Source organism: Larus michahellis, chromosome 15, assembly GCF_964199755.1.
Source record: "Larus michahellis chromosome 15, bLarMic1.1, whole genome shotgun sequence".
Taxonomy (NCBI): domain Eukaryota; kingdom Metazoa; phylum Chordata; class Aves; order Charadriiformes; family Laridae; genus Larus; species Larus michahellis.
The window spans coordinates 12,080,104-12,105,783 of record NC_133910.1 but is presented as its reverse complement, the minus strand read 5'-3'; the positions used below and the strand labels follow the sequence as shown (position 1 = coordinate 12,105,783).

Here is a 25,680-nt window from a genome sequence, read left to right as displayed (position 1 = left end):
GTGTTTCTTGGCAGAATCTTGATTTATGAAATGGAAAGAAGCAAACAAATAAATTCCTCACTCAGGTCTGCATGCGAGTGGCTCGGGCGGTTGGGGTTGCCCGGCTGGGGTTGGAGGTGGCCAACAGCCGCTTTTTGCAGACAGTGCGTGTGGGCAGAGTCCTGCCCCATGAGCTCCTCTGCTGGAAACAGCCCGGGGTGTTGTTAAAAACTGGTCCAGGACAGTAGGGCGGGTTGGTGGCCATGCTCCAGGGATGATGGACACGCCGTTACCGAGGGGCTGCTGGACGGCTTGGGCGTTGAGGCAGGTTCTCGGCCATGTGCTTGGGGGGAAGGTTACGATGCATTCGGGACTGAAGAGTAGTGGCAGAAAAAAAAATAATCCAGTTTAAAGCTTATAAAACACATGCTTAATTAACATTTAATGGGTAATGTAAGTGATTAAGGGGAAGTTTATCGGTTGGTCAAGCCAGCATGGTCCGGTGTTCAGAGCTGCAGGTGAACTGTCTCTTCATCTCTCAGACTCCTGTGACCTTACTCAAGGCCACTGGTATCATCCTGCTTGTGATAAAGGAAGAAAATAAACTTAACAAGAAATGCTGTGAGCCTTTAAAACAAATAAAGGGGATAATGTCAAGGTAAATGTCTCACGCTACAGAGAGAACAGTTTAAAAAGTGGTTAATATGTCAGGGTATTGATTTCTCTGCTGCTTTTTACTCACCTAGGTTTTTTTACCTGCTGCATTTTTGCAGCCTTTGGAAGGGTGAGAGCGATGGGGGCTCCGCTTGCCCCCTGTAGTTAAGGGACACGGGTAGAGTAGGCATCAATACCGATCCGCAGTTAGTTCTAGCTGTGCTGGATCCGTCGCTTGAAGCCAAAGGGGCTTCAGGGGCTGCAGGAGCCGGAGCCTCTCGCCCTCGGGGCTGCCGCAGGTGTCCGAGGCTGCTGCGTTCGGTCTCGCTCGGGCGTCTCTGCGTGCTGCGACTGCGTTGCTCAGCGTCATGTAAAGGAAAGCTTGTTGTGCCGTGTTCTCTCACGCAAATTTATTTTTTTGATTACCCGTCTCTTAGGGAGGGATTCGCCAGCTTATTGCCTCGTCTCAAGTAAATTGCCACTGAACAGGTTGGGATTGTTTGAAAGCAAAGTAATATCCTATTCCTCAGTGGGAACAGGGCTTGGGAGAGTTATGTGGGGAGCATATGGCTGCGCTCGGCTTCTGCAGCAAAGCCATTTTGCTTAGAAAGCTGGAGTTTAGTTGTTTCCCTTTAGAGAATTCAGTTGTCTGATTGAAAACTAGTTTTTCCGGTATTAGCAAAAACAAAAAGCAAATGAGAAAAGCCCAGGTTTGAGTAGCCAGTATGTCGAGGTGTTATTCTTCTGCACTTCACTGGGTTTAAATGGAGTACGCCCATGTAGTTGGGAACGCAGAACAATTTGAGAAGCATTTTGTTCCTTGATAAAATTCCGAATTACTTTTCAAATTTAGCACCCTTTTAGGTTGGGGGACATCAGGAGAGTTGGCCCTGCAGTGAAATTAATCTTTCAGCATCTCTTTAATCTGTTTTCTGGTTTTCGCCTGAAACGTGAGGAAGAGTCTGTATTTGGGATTAAAACTGCATTTCGCTATCTCTGGCAGCGAGACTCAATTTTCTTCATCTTTGATCTTTTCCTCAAGCAGCACCAAGACTTTGTTTCATATTTGCTGTTGTATCTGACCCCTGCTGGAGCTCTGAAACGGCTCAGATCTGGATGAATCATCACTCTTTATACCAGGAGTCCCTATGTGTCTTCCTTCTTTATTGTTTATTCTCCCAATTCCCCCTAAATCCACGCTCTTGGGTTTCTGCACTACGTGAATTACGATCTGAAGAACAAGTTCGCTGGCAACCCGGGAGGGGGAAACCTGCGTTGAAGGGGGACAATGCCTTGCCGGGCGTCCCTCTCCTGCCCACTGACCATGACTGAAAAGGCAGAGAAAATAAAGCGTGGTGGGAACGGCCGCTGCCTGTGCGAAGGGTGGGCTGAGTTCCCCTGCAGAAGTGTGAAAGGAGGCCATTAATCCCACTGGCTGCCTTTGCCAAGAGCCTGCACGTGCCACCCTTTATGTCGCCCTGTTTGTTTGGGGCTTTATTTATTTATTTATCTTCTTTCCCTGCCTGGGAATGAGCATTTGCCCAGCTGTCCGTCAGGAGCCGGGCGATGGTGGTCTGATGGGCTCGGCATCCCGCGGCTGCCAGGCTCTTGGCTGTCTTCTCCCACGGCGGCGCTCGCCCCGCGGCAGTGCCAGCACCTCTGCCGTCTGCCAGGCTCCTTCTTCGCTGTCACCGAAGTTAGTTGCTTGGAGCCAGAAGTATCATTTCCTGAAGGCGCTCCGGCTAGGATATGGAAAAGCATCATTTTCAGCAGTCTGCAAATATTACAGGCCTGACTGATCAAAGTTGTGATTGAGCTCTTGAAACCTCCAAGTATGATTAAGAGGTCGTGCCGTGAACCAGTTCCAGACAACTGAAAATAACCTTCAGACTGCAATTGACCTCTCCCAGATGCTGAGGCAAAGCAAGGCTGGTTTTGGTCGTAGTTTTTTCTTTTTTTTTATTTTTTTTTTTTAATTTTTGCTTACAGCCTGAGAAAAGATGTCCTGGGGGTAGAGCTACTGAAATACAAAGCCCTTTTCTTGCTTACAGAAAGAAATGGCCCGCTGGTCACCACGCTAGCTGAATATTGCATAGGGAAATCTTCAGTGGCTTCCGTTCATTAGCTGGAAAGGAATCAGTAGAGGAAAATATATTTTCATATTTTTTTATTGGTGCTTCGGGACTGGTTCACGGGAAAGTTACCCGGTATTTATTATCTACCCTTTTACTAGGAGGGAGCACTAATTGCTTTCTTGCTTGAATTAAATGGGTTCACAGCGATTCGAGTTCTCCCTGCGAATGCAAATACAGAGGGGTCACCTTTCCATCGGGCTCCACAGGAACATCGTGCGGAGACTCGCGTTTGACCAAATAACCAGTGATGAGGGTCTCGGCGCCACCTCCTTATTCTGAAGGTAGCAGATTCCAAAGGCACCATTTTCTAGCTTTTTCCTCTCTTTGCAGCTGCCCTGGGGGTAGAAAGATAAATAGGGGTGGGTGAGAAATTTTTCTTACTGTTTTAGCTTAACTTTACAGCCCCAGATAGCTTCATTTCTATTCTTTCTCAGCCATGCTCTGATGGATTGTCTTGCTTTCAGTAACTTGCATCCCGGCTCAAAAGGCCTCAGGAGCCCAATAAAACTGTGAGAAAAGAGGAGGAAAAAGATATTCAGCAAGTGATTATGTACTTCAGCCATCCATTGCCAGGCATCAGCTAGTGGCATGATGTGGCAGTGCCCGGGGGGGCGAGATGACAATCAAAGCCCTGAGCTGCGTGTGCACAACCAGGGTGGTGGCCAGGAGCGAGTGTGGTCACTGCTCCCTCCCTGCGTGCTGGGGGTGTTGTGTCTTCTCCTCTCTTATCTTAGAAGATTTGGCAAAGTTGGAAGGGATTTAGGAACCAGCAGCTGAAGCAGTGATGGATGTTGAAGGCTGGACTCGCAGGGACTCGTTGAAACACGTCAGTAAGGGAAGGTCCTTTCCAGAGGCGCAGGAGCCTGAAAGGATTTCGGTGCTGAGCTTGGCTATTTGCTCAGATAGTGAATTTGAGGAAAAATTAGGGAAAAGAGGCCATGTAGAAGTCCTGAAGGACCTGGTTTGGTGACCTAGCACAAAGCACAGCAGGAAAAGTGCCCAACAGGACGAGTGCCTGGGCAGGAGCCGGGCTGCAGAGCAGCAGATCCCTCGTGCCCTGCTGTCCCCAGCGCTCCTGCCTCGGCCGCGCTCCCTGTTGATTCAAGGTCCCTGGAGGCACCTGAGGTGGTGTCACCAGTTTGGATCCTTTCCAGCAGTGGGAAGAGGCAATTTTAATAGCGGGATTGATGATAGGAAGCCTGCGTGTACAAGGAGCCCCAGGGATCTCCAGCGGCGTGAGCTGGAAACGTGCACAGAAGTGACTCGGAACAGATCTCAGTTGTTTTTTACCGCAAGCCGGGGGTGGTTTTTCTTATCTTCCACTTCATCGGTATATTTGAAACCTCACCTTAAAACTGGGTTGTGCGCAATTTGTTCCTAAAGACCACCACAAGTACGTTGGCATGTGCTTATCTCTACTTTTCCATGCTAAGTGGGTTATTTCTTCATTATGTTTGTATGCTACAGCAGGACTTCAGAATTGAGGTCAGCTTTGCTGGGTTGTCTGTGTGCATTTGGGGAAAGGCTTGTCCCAGAAAGCTAATATGTAAAGCAGAGATGTATAAAAGCGCCCAGTCCGGTGTCACAGCGTGGTGCTGGTGTTAGAGCTGGGAAGGAACCAGGCACGAGCGGGCATTTTTTCCAGGAGACTTCTTACCCGTTGCCCATCGATTTTCCCTTTCCCCAGCACGCAGTCAGCCGGAGGCAGAGCCATCCCTCCTCCGTCCCAGAGATAGTCCTTTTCCTGATGGTCCCCTTTCCCGATTTCCCCAGGAGGGCCGTGAGGTTCCTGGTGCTGCCCATGGCTCAAGTACCACATCTCCCTGTCAGTGCTGCTGGGAGAACTCGCTGATTTTTAAACTGTCATTGGCCCCTAATTAGAGGGTTGATGCCAAAGTAATAATAATAATAAAAGCTTCTTTATTTAAAACAAACCCATGTGAATAATTATGTAAATATTTGTCTGGGCCAGTGTTAGTTTGAGTCCTGGGAAAGCTTTTTGGGTGGGTATTTTGGATATTTCTTGTTAGCTTTTATAGTAGCATATTTCAATTTAGATGCTATCTTTGGGTTTGAGTTGTCCTCCATGTATCACGGAAGACCTGAAATGACATCTCAGCTATTAACTGCAGCAGATATTTCCAAGAACAGTCAATGTACAAACCACATGGTAACCAGTTTAATAGGAAATATCTAAAATATCTGAAGGAGGGCGGGGGAAATGACCATGCAGCTGTGAACCAAATTTTCTAAAATCAGTTCTTGTCGCTGCCACAAAACACCATAGTGGCAGCCGTGGGGTTCGAGCAGAGGAACCCATGATCTTAGAGGAATGTTGGTACATGATGAGCAAAAATCCATCATCTCCTTTAAATCAGCTCCTGGAATGGTAGTGGGAGGTGGTTTCTGGTGGTGCTTTGCCGCTTCTGGGAGCGTTTGTGTCCCATCACAGGTAGGACGAGCAGGGAGGAGGGGGCTGGCGGTGGGTAATTAGCTCCTATTTGGCTCCTGATAGCAATTGGTAATGGAGATACTGCTCTGAGTGGATGGAGGGGGGTTAATGGATTGGCTTTCTCCCCTAATGACCGGGGGTCAGAGATCACAATGGTCGGTCAAGGCTGAGCAGGAGTTTCTTAATGTTACCCTAATGCCACTTGATGGGCTCAGTTAACGGTGATAAACCCCCTCCCACCATTTGGTGCTGCCCGGACCAGGGGCCTGGGGTTTTAATGCAAAAATCCTGTGCTTTTAATGCAAAACCTCACCATGTGCCATTTCTGAATTTGGGCAGTATGGAAATACACCGTGTACTTGGGTTTTATTTATAATGGGACTGGGAAGCAGAAAGGAATGGGAGCTGGAGTGTTGTATTTGGATGAGCCGCCTCTTCTGCATGTTTGGACACCAGCAGATTATATATTATTCTAGCTGGTCCATGAAAAAACCTCGGTTGGCCTAAAGTAAAATAATGTTCATTCCCTAGTGATGTTAACAAAGAAATCTGTTTAAACACCTAATTGGGAATAAGATCTGCTGAATAAATATGGCTTAGAACTGAGAAAATCACTAGGAACTAGTAGCTGAAGTGGTGAATTTCTCTCTCCCTGCTCGCAGACTTCCCTTGAGGGCACCTCAGCTCTTGGGTCGGTTTGTGGTGTCTGAGAACTGATGAAACTCATGGCTGTGTGTGGTTAATTCGGGGCTGTGTCTTCCTCCTGCCGTCCCTGCCTTGAAAGCAGCACCTGTGCTGTGCAGACGGGGGCTATATAAACTCACAAAGGAACTAATGCTCCTGAGAAAATTTTGGAAAACAAGCCTGGGGAACACTTTTCATGAAGCCAAGCAGATACTAATTTGAAATTTGCCTTCTGGCTACTTTTTTTTTTTTTTTCTGAGGAAAATCAGATACGGATATAAAGTAAATGCTAAGAGTTCATAGATTTAAACGTCTGAGAAGAAAGAATTGGTTTTACGTTTCTCCTTCCCCGGGTCAAAATGTTCAAGCGTACAGTAGCGCTGGAAATAATTCAGCGTTGGCCTTTTTAAACATCATCCAATGAAATATTTAAAAATAAAAATTACTTATGCTCGGTCCCATTAAGTTTATGGGCAACTAAAAACCCCGCAGTGCATGAAAATGAGCGTTTTAGCTCCTAAAGGACTGCATCCTGGAAGCCTCCCAGCTGGGCTACCAGTGCGGCCGGGGGGTTGCGCCCCGCAGTAAACTCCGCCGGGGTTTTGTTCCCTTTTAAGTGGCTGATGTGATGCGCCAACCATGCGATGCTGATTGCCAGCCTGGCTGGAGCTGCGATGTTTACCATGGTGGAAATGATTGTAATTATGCAGGTGCTTGTGTTAATGTGTTTAATTAAGCTTATGGTTGGGCAATCCACTTGCAGCACCACAACAGAAATTAAAGGGCTGGGCACGGCTATAGGAAGGCTGCAGAGAGGGTATTATTCCGGAATGGCTGATGCTCCCTCAAAGCTTGCCCGTTTTGCCTGCTCTTTCCAGACTGTATTGGTCTAGCTGACAGAAGATGCTCCCTGTCCCCCTGTGCCTCTTGTCCCTTGTGTCCTTGCACCACAGGAGCTCCAGCCGTGGTTGCTGGACAGCCTGTTCTAATGATGGTACTTCATCATCTCCTGTTTTCCCTGAGTGCTGCTGGAAGATGCTGAGGGGGAACGTAATCCTTCGCAGTGCACTTGTGAGGGTGGTCCCATTTCCCTTGGCACGGATTTCCGTGTAGAAAGTGGCCCAGTGGGCTTCTTTTTTTCTCCAAACCCCGAAGCATCAAGAAGTGACGTGGCATTGGGCATCCTGTTCGGATGCAGGCTGCTCATATGTGTCCTGCTGCGTTTGGCTGGGCTTCCAGCCACTAGCGCGGGAGGAAGAGGAGGGGGAAAAAGCCTTGACCATGGCTCCTGTTCCCAAACTGCCCTGACACGCGTGTGGGCTGCTGGGTGCTTGTAAGCATCCAGTATAGATGGGCTTGGGGCTTCCTGGGTGTAGGGCACGGCTGTGTGTCCGTCTGCATATGATGGCTGCAGCCAGCCTGATGCTGTTCTTGTCCCATGTCTGGGAGTGCTCAGTGACATCCTCGGGATGCAACGAGATGGTCACCCACATAAAATGACCCAGAGGCTTGCGAAGTATTGCTTTTGCTGGAAAACCACAGTTCAGCAGTTTGAATTTGGTTTCTTTTTCTGGAAGGTTTTTGTTCGGGAGGTTTTGAGAGAGATGTCACGCGGAGGAGGCCACTGCCTTGATCCGTGTCTCCCTGGTTTCATCCAAGGGTGATGCCCTTCTTGTTCTTGATTCGGTGCCAAGTAGCTTTGGATGCCGAGAGGAGGAAGGAAGGTGCCCTCCGTGCTGCGGTGCGGCGTCTCGGAGCAGCAGGCTGGAGCAGATGGTGGCCCTGGCAGCGCGCTGCGGCGGCAGAGGGAGGATGCTCACACTTGCTCTGACAAAGAGCCTGTTATGTCAGGTCTTCATGGATTATTTCCCTCTGTCTGGGTAATGAGCATGCCAGCGTCTTTCTTCCTTGCCGGAGTAACTATTCTGCACCCCATTAAAACTGGTTGCTAAACTTCCGTTGACTTTAATGTGCTGCGAGATCAGGCCCTAATTAAATCTTGCAAAGAGCATTAAGTGGTTGATCATTACAAAGTACTTTGAAATTGCAAATGCTGTCCAAGTGCCAAATTGTCTGGAAACACATGGCAGTCCTTACAGCAAAGACAAAAGGTCGAACTTCCCTTTTCCCCCTTCAAATGCACTCGCTTGTGAGCTGCGAGGAGCCGCCGCGGGGGCTGCAGCTGGCTTGGGGGTGTCCCCTGGCAGCACGGTGACACGGGGAAGGGCAATGCATGTCCTGTAAGCCTCAGCCAGAAAATAATGATTGCTTATAGAAGAGTAAATAAAGTTTTGCTTGAACTGTCATTAGCTTGAGCGAAACATGTCATTTGGTTGGGTTGCCTTGACTGTGCGACATGGTCAGCGTGGAGTGTGGCTTGGAGGTGCCCGAGTGATGCTGATGTGTCCACAGTCCCTGAAGCACTCTGTGCACACGTGGTCCTGGGCTCGAGCTGTGTCCCTGCCTTGTGTTGTGACAGCTCGGTGCAAAAGAGATGTTCCCTGGGACCTCAGGACCTCCCTGTCACCAAGCTGGGCCATGCGGTCAGATGTCTGTGGAGATACTAGCTGGTTCCTCATCACCTCCTGCAGAAAAGTTTGAGGTCCACAGGCAGAGAGGGGACAATTCTTACATTTTTGGTGTGGTTTTCACCCCACCTCAATGCTAAAGCTGCAGAGCTGCTTTCCAAAAGGCTGTGGCGAGGTTTTCTCGGCAAGAATGGCAGATCCCTTGGATGTGATTTCCACCTCTTGCTCGTACATCTCCGTGTGCTCCCTCGGGCCTGAGACAATCCAAGGGCCTTGCGAGGATTTGACAGTGGGGTTTTTGAGTAATGGAACTGGAGAGTTGAGGCGGGGGGAAGGAGAGGAGAGCGCCTGTTCCTTTGCACATAACTTGCATCCCTTTATGGCTGACTTTCAGAAACTGGTCCTAAAACCGAGCTCTCTTTAAGACCTCTCAGTTAATCATTCAGAAGACGGAGTCGTGCTCCGTCACCGCTTCCTTTTGCAGATCTGCTGAGTGTGTGAGTTTGCACTTTTAATAACTCTAAAACTTCTAGACTCCGTTCACCCTTAGTTTTTCTTTAAAGGGCAAGACTCCGGCTAGTAATCAAACTGCTGCTGGAAAACTTCCCAAAATGTCACAGTGACCCAGAAATACTTCATCCCAACCGGTGGGGGATTGGAAAAGCTCCTCCTGGGTCCCGACTGGCCGGGCTGAGAGCAGCGCGGGGCCGTGGGCAGGGTGGTATGTGCGGCATCTCCGTCGCAGCCCGGGTGCGCGAGCAGAGGCAACGAGGGCGACTGCGAAGAGGGTGATTCACCTAATTCTTTCGACCCCGCTGTCAGGACGGGCGCGTAAAAACTCCTCGGACGCTGAACAGTCGCGCTGGCGTGGGCTGGGGGTTCGGCAGGGCTTGGCTTGGGCTCTGCCCTAAAAGGCTTTGTGCTTTTCTCGTGAGCCGACGCGACGGGTTGCGTCAGTGGAGAGGGGGGAGAAGAAGTCGTCGTGCTCTGGACCACCTTCTTGGGAATGATGGGCGAAACCCACTGCACATCCCACTGGTTCCTGCAGGGATGGGGCGGCTGCCTGTGGGCAGAGAAAGGAAGGGGACACTGTGTGGTGGCTTTGCACCCTCAGACCTGCCCTTGCCCTGTGCTCTGGACTTTGTTCGGTACTTCGCCCCCAGGATTTGTGGGAACAGGAGTCATCAGCTCCTCAAAAGGGGCAGAAGCCCCTCTTCTGGGCGCTCCTCCTCCATGTGCTCTTGGCACACAGCTTCCCGGTGAGGGTTGTGTCACTTGGCCGCTCTCTGGGCTGCAGACAGACGTGCCCTGGCTCCCACGCTGGTGCGGGGCAGGAATCGCCCCGGACGGAGCTGCTCCCATGCCAGAAGAAAATCCCTGTCCTCCTCCCGGACCTTTAGCACCCTTTGTTCTCCACCGAGCGGTCCCTGTGCTCGTGGAGCCGGCCCTACACTGCTGGGTTTTTCCTTTCCCCTGCCCAGGGGAGAATCCCAAATCCTTAATTCTTCAAAATGAATGGGATACTTGCTGCTCTTGAATGGGGCTGGGATTTCCCCCAAGGCCCTCGACATTTGCCTGTTTTCTCTGCGTTGTGTCTTTAAGTTTTACATGGCATTTGCGGCAGGGATTTTTTTTGCGTGGTTTAATTACATTCTGTGGAGGAAAGGCCTGCTCTTTGCTTGCTGTTAGCTGCTAACACCACTGCTTTGTTAGAAACCCAAATGATTGATTATTTTTTAAAAAAAAAAGATTTACGCTCAAAGGAACAAAGATTATTTGATTCTTTGAATTTAATGTAGTCTTGCAGAGCTGCTCCAGTATCAGTTCTGGGTTTCTTTCTTTCCCTTTTGGGATTGTGCATACGATCTTTCGAATCTGACTCTGCATAATGGTTTCCTTTGTTCACAGTTGGGACTATTTGGGCCTTTAAAAAACTCGTAAGGGGATGACATGAGTCACTGGTGAAATATTCGGCTATGCAGAGCAATGTGAAGTGACACAGCTCTGTTGCAGCTATTCGAACGAAGCTGATCTGCGCCAGATGAGTGTCTGACCCCTTTTACAGCTGGCAGTTTTTTGCTGTATTATGCCCCTTCCTAGGGAACAAACTTATATCTTCAGTCCTGCAGTTCAGATTCCTCGATTATCCTCCTTAAAATGCCTCTTTCCTCTTTGTCCAAATACATCATTTTGTTTCATTGGGCTGCTGGGATGCTGAAGAATTCAAGGGGCTGTTTTAAGTCCATCCAAAGGATGCCTGAGCAATGGCAACTGGAGCTTTATATTCTTATTTTTTTGTCTATATTTTGCCTTAACCTCTGCCATCTTGTTTTAGTCAGTTATCCAAGGGCTGCTGCTGGAGGCCAACAGTGGTGAAAAGTGTTTAGATAAGGAGAAGAAATTGCTGAAATCCCACGGGTATGACTGGAGCCTCCAGGCTCTGCAGAAATACATCACTAAGTGAAACAGCTTCCAGTTCTCATCTGCGTTTGGCTGTCTCTTGTGGATCTCAGCACAGGAGAATTCGCCCCTCGGTGTTTAATTCCCAGTATAATCCAAGACATCCGTGTTGTCACCCTCTGGGGAGTGAGAAACCCCAAGCCCAGTGAACGAGCATCCTTCCCCCTTGCTGCTGGTCGGAGTTTGGTCCTTGGTGTTTAGCGCTAAAAAAAAACTACACTGGAAAAGAATTTAAGGAAGTAAAAGCTGGTGAAGGTGGAAGGGAGAAGGGTCTGTGCGTTTGATGTGGTTTTCCCTTGCTGGTTTTCACGCTGGGCAGTAAAGCAGCCAGACCTTGCCTGGTTTCCCCGGCTCAGGTGCTGCTGCTGGGTCCCTGCGGGAGTGCTCCGAGGTCTGAGCCCTCACAGCTCGGAGGCTTTTGGGGCTTCTGTTGGAAATCATCCGTTCCATTAAAAATAGGCAATAGCCTCTCCTCCATCTCTTCCTGGGAATGGGTTTTGGCGTGCATTCGGGCAGCTCCGCAGGATCCTCCTTTCCCGTTTGAGAAGGCATTGAGACAGAGTGGTGCTCTGCTTAATGTTGTTTGTGCAGGATACATCGATGTTATTAATTGGGGAAAACACGGTAATAACTTCATGTTTGTTAGCTGAGTACCTGGAAGTGCCTCACAAAATTGCATGTCTTGTAACCTCCTCGCAACACAGACACTGGTGGTTGTCTGGCTTGAAGATGACAAAGATGAGAGATGGGGGTGTGAAGGAGTGGGTTCTCTGGTGGCACAAGTGGACCTTGTTCTGTGAAAGCTGGGAGGTTTAGATCCGCCTTATATCTGCCGAGTTCCCCGGCACTGCCTGCCTCGGCCGGGGCCGTGCGGGTGGGACAGCCCGGCCGGGCGCAGGAGCCAGCTCCCCCCAGCCCGGGTGCCGTCAGCAGGCTGCGTGCGAGAGAAACGGGGCAATTTAAGCCCGTTAATTAGTTGCGGGCAGGTTAATTGCAGTGTATCGCTTTGCTTTTTCTGTTAAAACTGTTCTTTCCACCTTTCTGCGGGACTCGAGAAGGAGACTGTGGGACTTCCAAGGAGTTGCTACTCTTGAAATAATCCTCATTCACCTCATTTGCTGTCATTACTTGCTGTGGGATAAGATGACGAGTTTGTTTTATGTGGTTTATTCATATAAAGAGGCTTTACTTCCCAGTAAACCTGTTTCACTGGGGATGTGACGCTTGGCTACAAATACCCAGACTGGTGGGTTATGTATTAAATGATGACAAAGCTGCAGAGGGCACCTGGAATGAGCTGGGAACAGAAATGCTTATTCATTCTTCACCTTATGACCTCGAATCTTTGGCAATAATTGCACATAAACTCTAGTATGACTAAGTGCTGTGTCATGAAGTCCTGAAGGTCTTTGGATGCCCTTTAGCTGTTATGAAACCGAATATAGAAGAATTGGTTCTCCACTGTTACAGGATGGTGACCCTTCTCCAGAGACCCAAATGCCTCAATTATTGCGTTAATACAGCGACAGGTCAGCTCTGCACAATAAACGCGTGTCTTGGGATGCTGATGGGGATTTTTTTTTCCACTGTGAAGGGTATTGTAAGGCAAAAAGTTGGAGAAAGGGATTTGTGTGACTCTGAATTCTAGGAACACGTTCAGTGAAGATGCTGAAGACATGCTCGATGTTGTCAGGTAACACAGAGTAAGACACAGATGTACCTTAACGATGGCAGTGGTAATTAGTGAAAGGGGAAGGCTTTGACCTTTTAAGCCCGGTGTTGGGCCCAGCTATAACACAGCTGCAGTGCGGCCGTGCAGCTGCGTTCTCGACTGGTGGGCAGCACGTTGCCCTGGGCAGTGCTAGTGGGGGGGTGTGATTTTGGTTGATTAAACTGCTCTGCTGAAACCTTTTCAGCTTCTGGTCCATTGAGATCTTTGGGGTCCTCCTGACCATTTCAGTAAGAGGAGCGAAAGGTAATTGGGAACGCAAATCTGTTTTCAGCAATACAGCAAATACACAGCATCTTCTGCAGCTCCACTGGAAGATGCCTAGAGGGCTGCAGAGGAAGAGGTGGATCTAGGTGCTAACTCTAGGTGCTGACTCTCTTGGAGTACACGGCAGGTCCAGCTCTCATCATGAAGACATTGCTCTGATTGGGGAAGTAGTTTTCTTGTTGACCTGGTGGATACGTGGTCTTTCCAGAGCATCAAAGGAAGGACCAGGCTGACCGTAGCGTGGGAGCTCGTCTGCTGCTCTCATTACTGCAGATGTTCTCCAAGGGTTGGCTTTGATCTCGGGGGGTGTCAAACCAGAGCCTCTCACTAGCAACCAGGTGAATGCAACAGAACCATTAAGAATTGGGGTAGGTTTTCCAGATGTGCTTTCCCTACTATAAAAAATAGTAATTCTGCTCCTTCCAGTCCCATGCCACGTACCCAGCTCTGGGACACCTGACACCATGGGCTGGTGGGTGGCTTGGAGAGTCTGGATTGACTCCGAGTCCTCCTTATCCTGGTGCTAAACGTTGCACTAAGTTTGCAGTCGAGATAAAGCAGCGTTGTGGGGATGCGTATGAAGAGTCTTGTGATAGCTAGTGGGGTTTTCTTTTTGTGGAAGCCTCTGCTCCTGGAGTCAGGCAATTCCTTCACTTAAAAAAAACCCCAAAAAAGAACCAATCAAACGAAAAAAAAACCCCACCGATCTTCCCAAATGACAGCTGGAAAAGCTTGAAGATCGCACTGAAAAACTGGGAGGCAAGAGATTTATAAAATTTCAGCAGAGATTTATTAATTTTTTTTGTGCATAATTGGACTTTAGTAACAGATTTATAAAACCGTCTGTCTATAGTTGGGAAAATAAATATATTTAAACTGGATAACTTACTGGGATCCAGACTGTACTCTTCTTGAATGCCTGGCTCTGCCTTTGGACCAGTGGGTGTTGGCGCTGCCCAGTTCACCCTGCTGGGCTGCGCGGGGCGGCCGGGGGGAGCAGCCACCCCCGAATGCCACCGCGTGAAGCAGGGAGGCCACGGAGGACGTCTGTCACCAGCACTGCGAGGCTACAGTACCTACAGCCTTCAACCCGGTGACAAGTTTAAATATTGCAGATTTCCTTGGGGATAAGGATTTAATTAAAGGCCTTGAAAAGTGACGGGGGAGAGAATTGTTTCAAGGTTTGTTATTTGTAATTTGGTAATTTTTCAGACACTGGAAACACGGATACCCACAAGTAACATATAAGTGACTTATGTATTTTGACGCTCGCTAAAGTGCTTTGGGGCTCGTTCGGGAGCTTTGCTTCAGGTGTTAAAAATGATTATTGCAGGCATAAATATGGCTTAGATTAACGACTGCTGCCCAATGCTGCATATGGTGGGATTTTCAGCGTGGTCTGCAGAAGCTGCAGGTCCCTCTTGCACTGAATTTCAATAGCACCATTTCCATTAGGTTCTTCGATTGTGTCGGTTGGTTGGTTTGTTTGTTTGTTTTTTGAGGGGGAAATAATGTCTTATTTTCCTGCTGATCTTTCCTGTTTTTAAGAACATAAAGCTGGGGAACAGCTGGGGACACCCGTTAGCCCTCGCAGGGGCGAAGCGAGGGCAGAAATGTTGAGGGCAGCGTTAACTTCCCCTGGCGAAAACACAACCAAATGCTTTGGGCAGGGAAGGTAAAGTTAGGAGGGTCTGGGCTTGATATCAAGCTTGGAGAAACCAAACTGTTTCACCTATGGCTGGTAGGTAGTTGGTGCGTGGAAAGGTCTTTAACTGACCTTCGCTGCAGTCGCTAAGTAAGGGCTGGTTGTCCCCATTGTCACTGTGTGACGAGCAAGTGGAACGGTATTTAAAAAAACATCCTTGTTTATTATTGCACATGTCCTGAAGGATCAGCAGGGCTTAAGACTTCTTTCCCTCTTAAAATTTAATTTAAAGAAGAGTGAGGGAAAGGAAAGGTGAGGATGAACAACCCGGTCGTGTTGGGGATGGGGTTTCCCTGCGGTCAGGGGTGTTCAACAGGTTCTAATATTCACCTTTTGGATGTTAACGATGCTCTGGTTTCCTTTTGAGTTCCTTGGGGCTTTTTCTGCTCCCGTATCCCAGAGCGGAGCCCGAGCAGGCGGTCTGGCAGGTGGCAGGGCATGGCCACGCTGGCCCTGGTTTGGCCGCAGCCTGTCCCCAGCCCGAAGCCAGGGAGCTTGTTCCGGTGATGCCGCCTGGTCTGCTTTGATAGCCATGGCTAAGGAAGAGAACGTGGCTCTTGGCCACTGCCGAGTGGGGGGTAGAGTTATAAAACTTAATACTAACTGCCTCTAACCCAGGTTTTAACAGGTAATTAAATCATTAGGAAGCAGATTAACACAAAGGATTGGTCTTGTAGTTAAAGCCTTGGTCAGACACGGAGGAATTAGGGATTTAATTCCTCCTTTTGCCACTTGGTTTATCAGGGAGTCATTCGTCTCCGCTCTGTTAAAATGGGCGAGTAATGCTCCTTTTTGGTCTTGTTCAAGGGCTTTAGGTGCTGCTGGGTGGAGGCTTTGGGGGCACCCTCTGGTCTGATTTTGGTCTAATTTGGGCTGTTTGGGGGTTGCCTCTTTGTGTACCGGGTATGCTGCCACCCTCCTCCAGCAGGGACCGGGCTGCCAGTCTCTTCGGGGAGCCCTGTGCATCTCAAGCGAAAGAATGATCCTGTGTGTAATGCTGCATAGTAATGTTATTCATAAAATAGCAAGTTTAAAAAAAAAAAAAAAAAAGCTTTCATAAAGCAACAGCTAATTCAGTTCTCGGATGAAGGCCAAGCCCAGTGCAAGCTTGTAAGAAATACCCTGTAGAGCCTGGTTTTGGTCAGTCCAGTCTCTGTCCTCCTGTGCACGATGCTGTCATAGCTCCTAACAGGAGATTTTGGGGTTTAGATTTGGCTGGAAAATCAAAGGGAAATAAATAAACCGATTAACCAGGCAGGAATAAGAGCTGCTCCTGTGCGAAGCTCATCTTTCTGGGAAGAGCTGGAGACTTTCATGCTGCTTAAGTCCTACTCAGCCCCATGCTCTCAGTGGTGAAGTGCAGCGTGAGTGGTCTGGAGGGCTTCAGCTGGCTCCTCCGCTCCCTTCTGATTTCCAGGAGCAAGCAGAGGCGAGACCCTCCTGCACATCTGGGAACGGAGGGTATTTCCTCTCCTGCCGGTTACCTGCGTGGTTTGTGGTTTGTTTGTGCAACCCCCAGAGTGTTATTCGACTTTTAATATCTTGTTTTGACCTAATCCATCACAGTTACGGGGGTATAGAGGATCTTCCTTCCTAATGAAGATGAACGGCCTGTTGTGTTTGGAGGCTCACAGCAGCGTGGGGAGGCAGGCGGATGCTTGAATCATCCTTTTCAAATGAGAAGTCACAGAATCGTAGAATGTGTTGGGTTGGAAGGGACCTCTAAAGGCCACCTAGTCCAACCCCCTGCGGTCAGCAGGGACATCTGTAACTAGATCAGGTCGCTCAGAGCCTCATCCAGCCTGGTCCTGAATGTCCCCAGGGACGGGGCCTCCACCCCCTCTCTGGGCAACCTGGGCCAGTGTCTCACCACCCTCAGTGTGAAGAACTTCTTCCTCATGTCTAATCTAAACCTGCCCTGCTCTAGTTTAAACCATCGCCCCTCGTCCTATTGCCACATGCCCTTGCAAACAGCCCCTCCCCAGCTTTCCTGGAGCCCCTTCAGGGACTGGAAGGCCACGATAAGGTCTATAAGTGTTGCACAGGGCTCTGATGATGGGGGGTGTTGCTCGGAGGGCTTCTAGCAGGGTTCGGAGTGCCGAGTCTGGTACCTGCTCGTGGCCGGCTGCTCCTGGAGCAGGTCCAGCTCCGTCGAACGCCCATCGCCTTGCTGTAACCACTGCAGGAGCTTTTGGCAAGCAGTTGCCCTATGGCTTGCAAGTGGCGTCATTCTGTTAATGCGTAGAGCTGTCAAATTTGTCTGTTTTCATGTCACACTTCCTTCCTCTCAATATGCTGCACAATTTTAGCTGTAAGATCATGACAACGAGCAGCATGTAACCTGTCCGGTACCGTGCACTTCTTTCCTACGAGGTGACCACGACTGGCTCTAGGCTGTGCTGGGGCTCCCTTGCCGTAGGAGACGATGTCCACACAGTGGTTTTTTGTCATGACAGCAGCTGGCCTTTCGGACGATAGACCCTTCTGCCCACGTTTCTGTGGCCGCTCTCGGTGGGACGGCTGATGTGCAGCGCAGTGAGCGAGGCTCAAATCCCCCCGCAGCCGGCGCTGGGGACCGAGCTGATGTCAGGAGTCTGGAATTCGCATCCCCTCCCCCTTGCTTTGCCTTTTTCCCCTCTCCTCCCTAAATAAATGTTGGAGGCAGCTTAGGAACTGGATGATTCGAATCTCTGGGAGCACAGGGGGAGGTAACTGGAAGCAGAGCCGGAGTTTTATTGTAATTTTATTTGCTTAAACACAGCTTGGGCTGTATGTGTGCAGATATTTGTGTGAAATAAAACATAGTTAAAGGCAGTGGGAAGATCCAAGCGGCAAGGACAGCTTAGACAAGTGTGTGTCATCCATATACTGCCTAACAAGAGTGAGAGAGATGGGGAAACATTACAGCTGTACGCAGCTTGGGCCAGGCTCTCTCAGCTGGTTTATTATCTGCAGTGCTGCTTTGGATTTGCCATATGTTTGTAATCTCTCATTGAGGGCCCAACTTGTCAGGATTGTGGAAACTTTTAAAAACTGCCTAACAATGCACATGCATTTTCCATGCAAATATTAGGCTGATCTTCTTGGTAACCAAAACGTTTTATATTGTAAAAGATCTGTTCATGCTATTTTTTTCCATTGCTGGGGTGTTTATTGTGTTCAGTGCTGACATACACGCTGCAGCCCTTCCCCAGGGATGATGCGTTGCATATAGAATGGTTTGGGTTGGAAGGGGCCTTTAAAGACCACCTAGTCCAACCCCCCTGCCATGAGCAAAACATCTTCAACTAGACCGGGTTGCTCAGAGCCCCATCCAGCCTGACCCTGAACGTTTCCATGAATGGGACATCTACCACCTCTTTGGGCAACCTGGGCCGGTGTTTCACCAGTCTCAGCATGAAAAATTTCTTCCTTATATCTAGTCTAAATCTCCCCTCTTTTAGTTTAAGGACATTGCCGCTTGTCTGTGGCTCCCCTCCCTGACCCAGAGTCCCTCCCCAGCTTTCCTGGAGCCCCTTTAGGGACTGGAAGGGGCTGGAAGGTCTCCCCGGAGCCTTCTCTTCTCCAGGCTGAGCCCCCCCAGCTCTCCCAGCCTGTCCCCACAGCAGAGGGGCTCCAGCCCTCCCAGCATCTCCGGGGCCTCCTCTGGCCCCACTCCAATATGGCACATCCCTTGCAGATCCTCTCCCTCTCTTTCCTTTCTGGTCTTTCTAGTAATACGCTTGATCCAAACGTGAGGCCAATTTTAATTTTTTTTTTCCCTTGCAAGATTATTTTTCCTGTATTATTTTCCTGCCCTTTGGACCAGATCTGTCCTGGTTTTGCAGTAGCAGTGATGCCGTGTACCTTCCTGAATGCAGCTGGGCTCTTTGTGGTCATTCTGGGAGCTGGTAATAAGCTTTGCACCCTTGGCCATGCAGCGTGGTGAGATGCACTGAGATCCTGATGGAAGCTGGGGCAGCCAGCCCAGGGGCTTGTCTTGGGTATCATTGCAAACATCAGACTATCTAATGTGTGGCTGTCCTTGAGGGTCTGAATAATATTACTCTTTGGGGAAAATAATGGATCCAGTGGCAAGAGGATACAGCTGTGATATATTGTCCAGGCAAGGCTAAGTGAAGCTGTCGTGCAGACATTTGCTTTGGGCACTGCTAGGGGTTTGCTGAGTTGGGTGGTTCATCTTTTTGACAGCACTTTGCTCCAAGTATCAAGTCAAAATTCAAAATAATTTCTTTTAAGCTTTTAAAGTCGGATCTGGTTATTCCACTTCTGGAGACACCATCACTCCTGACGTGAGCAAGACCAGATGAGGAAGTTAATAAGATGTATCACTTGCATTACTTAATTGACGTTCTAGAGACCTGAACATCTGGAGGTGAAGCAGCCCAGACTTTGCTGGCGTGGGGAGCACTGGGTGTCAGACAAGCTCTTTTCATTAACTAGTTTAATGTCTGCAGCAGTGAGAGCCCCAGTCAGGATATGATCTTAATGGGATGTGCTTGAGGAGGGCTCTTGAGGAAAGGAACCTTTTGCTTCATGTCATTAGTCAAAATGCCCGTGTAGATTTTTCCTCTTCTGTGAAGCATAAGTGTTTTGTTGGCTGTCCAGCTGCGTTAGTGGTATGCACTGGTGGTTGTGCAGAAACACTGGTGTGTCATGGGGGAAATACCTGGCAGAGAGGGCGAATTATTTGATGGGATTTGCCTGGGCTTGGGCTGAGTTACAGGGGGGGCACTTGGCTGCTGCCTCCCTGCCCTGTGGCCCCTGCCTTCACCCCGGGCAGGGTTAGAGGTTGTGCACAAACCCTCCCAGCAGGAGCAACCCTTGAGCACCAAAGCACCGTGCTGGGATGCTGCTCTGCCATAACTTGTCTATAGCCCAAGGCATGGCCGTGGGTTTACCTGTTATCCCAGCTCATGAGAATTTACATGTGGTTGTTTTGCATGGGGTGTGTGTGTGTAACCCTTTGGGGAGGCTTGCTCAGGTATTTGCTTCAAAACAATGTTTTGGATCAACCAATTTAAAAAAAAAAAGAATGGAAATATTTGCATCAGCGTGGTGGCAACTTCTTGATTTAAAGCCTTTCTCTCAGATCGTGAATTTCCTGTCTAATGCTTAATCTTCAGGATGTGCTTGAATGATCGAGATTGGGTGAAGACATCCAGAAAATATAACTACTGTAGCTAATAAGGTAGTATATTCTGCCTTCTGCCCTGGCGCAGACAGCTGATCAGCCGTTCCTCTCTGCATTGAATTAGTGTCTCTGACCAGCAGTACGCCGTCCTAGCTTTGAAGCTGGTATTAACATTGTATTTGCAGACGTATTGAAAACATATTTCATCTGCTTTTAAAATTGTGATGAATGATTTGTGGGAGGCAGGCTAATAATGACTTGGATCTGAGCAAGTGCCAGTCTTATTGCCTGCTAATTCTTGTTTTCTCCTTTTCTTTTTACAGCTGAACCTGCAGACCTCTTGAAGGTATTAGATTTTCATAATTTACCTGATGGTATAACAAAAACAACAGGGTTTTGCACAAGCAGAAGATCTTCGAAAGAAGCAGATGTTGCTTATAGAGTAACAAAAGATGCTCAACTTAGTGCACCGACAAAGCAGCTGTATCCTGGTGAGTCCGCAGCTTTTTATTTGGCATAGGGAAACATCTGATCCTTTCCTCAGATTCTGCAGGCACATACAGGGCACTGCGTAATTAATTTTCCAAGTGTGCTTGCGTGCTCCCTTGGTTGGCAAGGAGCGATCGTGCTGTTTCAGGGGGCCGCAAACTTTCAGCCCTCAAATAGCATTGCAGTAAGTTGTTCTTTTATCACTGCGTTTGCACATGGCGGCGGGTTTCACTGCAGAAGATGTGGCCAGTGCCTACATCTGTTCCCTCCTATAGTAGAAAGTTTCTGCTGTCTCATTATCACAGAGTGACATCCAGCTGGGGAGAGAGACTTGGAAGATGCAAAGGAACGCAGACCGTGTTTTGTTCTGCGTTTGTGGAGTGCCAAGCACAGTAGGGTCTTATTCTGTGGCTGTGGTGTCTCTCATAACACAAATAATCACCATATAAAAATAATAGACTGCCCCACAAGAACAGATGTCCCAAGAAAAGTTGTTTGAAGAAATTGGAGGTTTGTTAGAGAAAGCCGCTAGGATGCAAGAGTTCACACAGCCCTTGAAGAGCATGTGGGCTACTGACCATGTGGGCTACTGACCGTTTTGTTTGTCACTGAGGATGCACTGCAGTTTTTTAATTTTTGAGGCCAAGGAGAATCACTACTGTAGACTAAAATACGCTTGTAAAAAGACTTGGACACGTTATGGACCCAAACTAGCGACTGCCTGAGATCTTCAGTCTTGAACACGTGGTCACCATCAGAAGTCTTCCTTCCAAAGCCAGACGGGAGCACTGCTGTATCCCTGGTTTATGTGGGGGAGTGCAGGGATGGCGGGAGGAGGCATGGTAGGATTTTCTAGCTTTGGTGAGAAAAGGGCCTTTGCTGAGGAAGGTTTAGCAATGAGGCAGAAAGACGCTGCGTGTAACTTGTCCTTGAAGCAGGAGACGACTTAAGCAAAGCAGACAGACACAGACATTCTCCTTTGGTGTTTGTGAGGGAATTAATGATACAAAATGCATTAGCTGAATCAGAGGTAATGTGGCATGCCACTACCAATGCTTTTTAATTAACGTGCTGTATCTATCAGACCCAGCCTGTCAGTGGCCTAAATGAGGACTCCGAGGCCAGACCGCCGATGTTCTTGCATCCTCCAGTCCTGTATTTCCTTCATTGCATGTGTTGTCACTAAGGTTATTTTCAGGCTTCGTTATTATCCTGCTGTGACAATAAGCAGGTGACTTATATTTAATCCGTGGTGAGCGGGAGCGTACCCTGTGTCTGGCGTATGAACTGAGCCTGACATGAAGACGAGAGCAGCTGTGCCTGGGCTGGGGGCTGGTAGCCCTCCATCATGTGGCCAACCCTTAGCGAAGGAGCTGCTCAGTTTCGCCAAAGTCCTCTTTTAACATCTGCAGAAGTGCAGAACAGACCCTGTATTTCTCCTTATTGCTGCCCAGGGCAGGACAGTCCTTTCTGACTATAGATAATACCATCATGTGCCCAACTGCACCCCTCTGCCAGGTTGTGCCTTCATATCCCAGAGGGCTGTGCCTGTGGATATGGGGAATACTCATCCCAGGGACAGGCTGCAAGAGCCCTGCAGTGGCCCCCGAGTCCATCCATCTGTTCCAAGGCAAGATCAGCTCAAGCAGAGTGTGCTTAACTGCTTTTGTGTACTCTCTTCCCATGTATCTGAAATGACTCACAGTTTTTGACCCAAGCACTTGATGGAAACTGTTCCAGTTCGGAATATACAACTGTAGCGGATTTGAGAGCTTTCCAGTAGTTGCTGTAGCCACTGTGAACTCTTGCCTGATCACCTTTGTGCTATGGAAAACAGCAAACAGTGGTGACCTTGAGATATAAAACCAAGGATGGAGTATTCTGGCTAATTAACATAGCAAAGAATCTGGATTAGGACCACTTATGATAAAAGTTAACGCAACAGGACAGCATGCATAACTGAATCGTCATCACGAGAGAGAACTCAGCATTGTAGGAGATTTTGGTGGTTTTGTCCCCCATTACTACTTGTATGTCCTGTTCGAGTTCTTGGTTTGCATCTGCTGTCTTCCTTGGGTGAGAAGATCTGGATGATGTTTCCTTGGTGTCTTCAAGCAACTTTTCAGTCATCTGGACAACCGTGGGGTGCTTGGAAGCAGCTTTGTCCCTCTCTGGAGACTTCCAAAGTCATTGAGTCTGCTCTGCTGCTTGCTAAGGAAATAGGAAAGGAAGAGCAAAGTGAAGAACACCTAGTGTTTTCCATCAGATCAACAGATGTTTTCTCCATAAATCTCCATAACTAGATGTGACTTCAGCTCGCACCACCAAATGAATGAGCGAGGAGATAAAGATAACAAAGTAATTGCAGTGCAATGTACCAGGGGAAATGTGGTTTTAGTGATTTCACGTTAACAGGCGGGTGGGTTATAGCGTGACTTTCCCTCTCTGCTATAGAGCACCCTAGGCAAATGTACACCGCACATAATATTTTGTGCTAATTAGAAGTCGGTGCTTTTCTAAGATGGTAATTTTATGGGCTTTGCATTCTGCTTCCACAGCCAGCAAAGCAAGATAGCTATATATATAAAAGCTTGTCTGTTTTTTCAAGCCCACAAGAGTGAGAAAATCTGCTGAGATGCTCTTTGTCCTTGCTCCCTAAATAAGTTCTGCTTCCCAGCAAAAACCGTGCTTTTCCAGCAGCGGCAAGAAAGGCGAAGTTTTCAGTGGCAGCCAGCAAAATGTCATTTGCATTCTTCTAGCAAACTCTGTATTCTCTGCGCTGCTTGTGGGTGTCTGCATATATATTTAAGAGCTCAAAAATCTCTATTATAGCTTGAACAGTCATCTCTGAGGAAAAAAAGCCATAGGAAAATTGAGAGTCTTCTCAGATGAAGAAAAAAGCCAGAAGTTGGTGACACTGTTGAAGAGCTGTTTTCCTTTGAGAAGTGGCTCTGGAAATGACACCACCTCACACAACAGATCTGCTTTGTGCTTGTGTCAGGAACTGGATCAGCTCATTGTTTTTGCTGACCTCTTGCTATTCAGCAGCTAGAGCTTTCCTCTCCTTCTCAGAGCAGCAGCAGGGCTCTTTATTTTAGGCCGTGTTTGGATACACCTGCGGGATGTGGGTTAGGAAGAGGTCCCAGCTATCCCTTATCTTGAAGACCATGAGATGGCACAAGAGCCTTTAATCCCTGGTTGTGGTACTCAGAAGAAACTCAGCTTGACTCCACTGGTTTGCACATTGGGGCACACCACAGATGGCAACCCGCTCAAGGGAAGCTAATGGCATTGGAGTGCAGGGAGTTCCGTGGAGTGGAAGGACCTGTGCCCACCCTGGACCTCCTCAGCTCTTTCCATGGCTCCATCTGCAGAATTGGAGTCACAGAACCATAGAATTGCCCGGGTTGGAAGGGACTTTTCAGATCATCGAGTCCAACCATCAACCTAACTCTGACCAAAACCAGCACTAACCCGTATCCCTCAGCACTACGTCTGCCTGGCTTTAAATCCCTCCAGGGATGGTGCCTCAACCCCGTCCCTGGGCAGCCTCTTCCAATGCTTAATCGCCCTTTCAGCATAAAAATTTTTCCTAATATCCATCTAAACCTCCCCTGGCGCAACTTGAGGCCGTTTCCTCTGGTCCTATCTTAACCCGTTGCTGCCTTGCAGGAGGATGAACGTAGGAAATTTGAAAGGACATGGTCATGGGTGACAGCGCGATGCTGAACCGAATTCAGCGTCTGTGGGGTGCCGTTAAGCGCGGAGATGGACGTGCAGCACCTCATCCCGGGCTCATCTGAAGAAGTGAATCCGAATACAAGGGGCTTCATCCCAAACCTGTTGTTGGGGGGATGTCTCCATTGCCTTTAAGCAGATTTGGGTCAATTTCTACGTGCTTCATATATTTATTACGATGTATTTATTAGTATTGCAGTCTGTGTGGATGCGTTTTCATACATCATTCAATAGCCTGGGTCATTTCTAGCTACGACAGTGAAGGCATTGTTATTTTGCCAGGACAGCAGAGCAGTAACAGAGTAATGTCAGCTGTAATTCATCCATTATGGTTATTTGGGTTGAGAAACTTGCATCACCATGGAGACATTTTAATAATAATGAAAAAAAAATTAAAAGCAGCTTTTTAATGAGTTGGCAGCTTGTCCAAGTTGAAAGGTACTGTATTGTGGATTCATAATGAAATTTTGGACATGAACTATTTTACATAAAAGGCCCAAAACTGTAGCCTGTAATTGGAACCAGGAAGGCGTATGGTCTTGATTCAGTGCTACAGGAGGGTTTGTGTACAGCAGGAGGGAGATAAAGCTGAGCGCATCCTATGGGAGGCACAATAATCGAATGCCGGCCTCTGCCAAATATCTGGGGCTGTGTCCTAGGGGGAAACCAGGCTATAATCAGGGCATTTAATTACTGACTGTCAGTCCTCTGTTCAGAATACTGCTTTATGCTTCTTTCCAAATGCTATTTAACGAAGGTGAGGGGTGTTAACGTGGTGCGAACACAATGTGTCTCTGTAGGTATCCTCGGATGTCCCCCTCGGTGTCCTCTCTTTGCACACGCCGGTTGGGGCAGCGCGGGTTTCTGACGCAGCCCAGCCCCCCCGCGCCGCTGCCTCCTCCGCTGCCCGGCGTGGAGCCCCGTCCTAGGCAGCTCCGTGCATTTTAAACACTGGTTTTTTTAATAAAAGTTAAAGCAACTCCCAGGCAGAGGAGGAGAGGATGAGCTCATGGCCTCTCTGCGTTTGAACTTGCTAGCTTTGCTGTGGTCGGAAGAATTCCCCGCTCCCATGTTCCCGGTCCCCTCCCTGGGTCAAAATCCCTTATGCAGCCCTGGGATACCGTCTAAGAAAAGCCTAAAGGGATGAAGGCGATCTGTTTGAAGCTTGTGGGCACTGAGCTTGACAAATTTTTGTTGTGGTTTTATGTGGCTACGGCTCTGCAGTTTAAAACCGATGCATTGTGCTGTTGCCTTCCCTGCGTGCCGCCGGCTGCCACACACGTAGATGGTGCCGGCACACACACGGCAGTGCCCGTGGTGGGGCTGCCCCACTTTGCCCTGCCCCAGCGGGGTTTAAGATTTCCCAAGCAGATAGCCAGCGGTACGCCGCGATCCTTGTGTTTGAAAGCCTGGACCTTAAAGGAGAGATGCCCCGCAAGTCTCACGCTGCTGAAACGCAGCGTCTGAGGAGGTTGTGCCCTGCAGGCACCCGCTGCTTCAGTAGGTCCCACCTCCAATAAAATAACAATTTGATCAAGAAAGCTGCTTTATTAACGCTTCTGGTGCTTTAAAGACGTCCTGTTTGGGATGTGCATCCAGGCTTTCCAGTTTGCGCTCATCTTTCCAGTCTGAATGGCGGAGAAAACCCAAACGGAGGAGCTGTGTCTTTCACAGGGTGTGATTTGATGCCCACGTTGACCTGAAACTTGAAATTCATTCGTCTGGT

General features: G+C 48.7%; 1 protein-coding gene across 3 annotated transcripts in view; it reads left to right on the top strand.

The window, feature by feature from the left end:
• The window catches only part of COL5A1 (collagen type V alpha 1 chain), a 160,680-nt gene that overhangs the window by 18,201 nt on the left and 116,799 nt on the right, over positions 1 to 25,680 (top strand). For all 3 annotated transcript variants that reach the window (XM_074608283.1, XM_074608282.1, XM_074608281.1), the window contains exon 2: positions 20,051 to 20,218. In XM_074608283.1, coding sequence (XP_074464384.1) covers positions 20,051 to 20,218 — 168 coding nt within the window. The remainder of the gene's footprint in view (positions 1 to 20,050; positions 20,219 to 25,680) is intronic.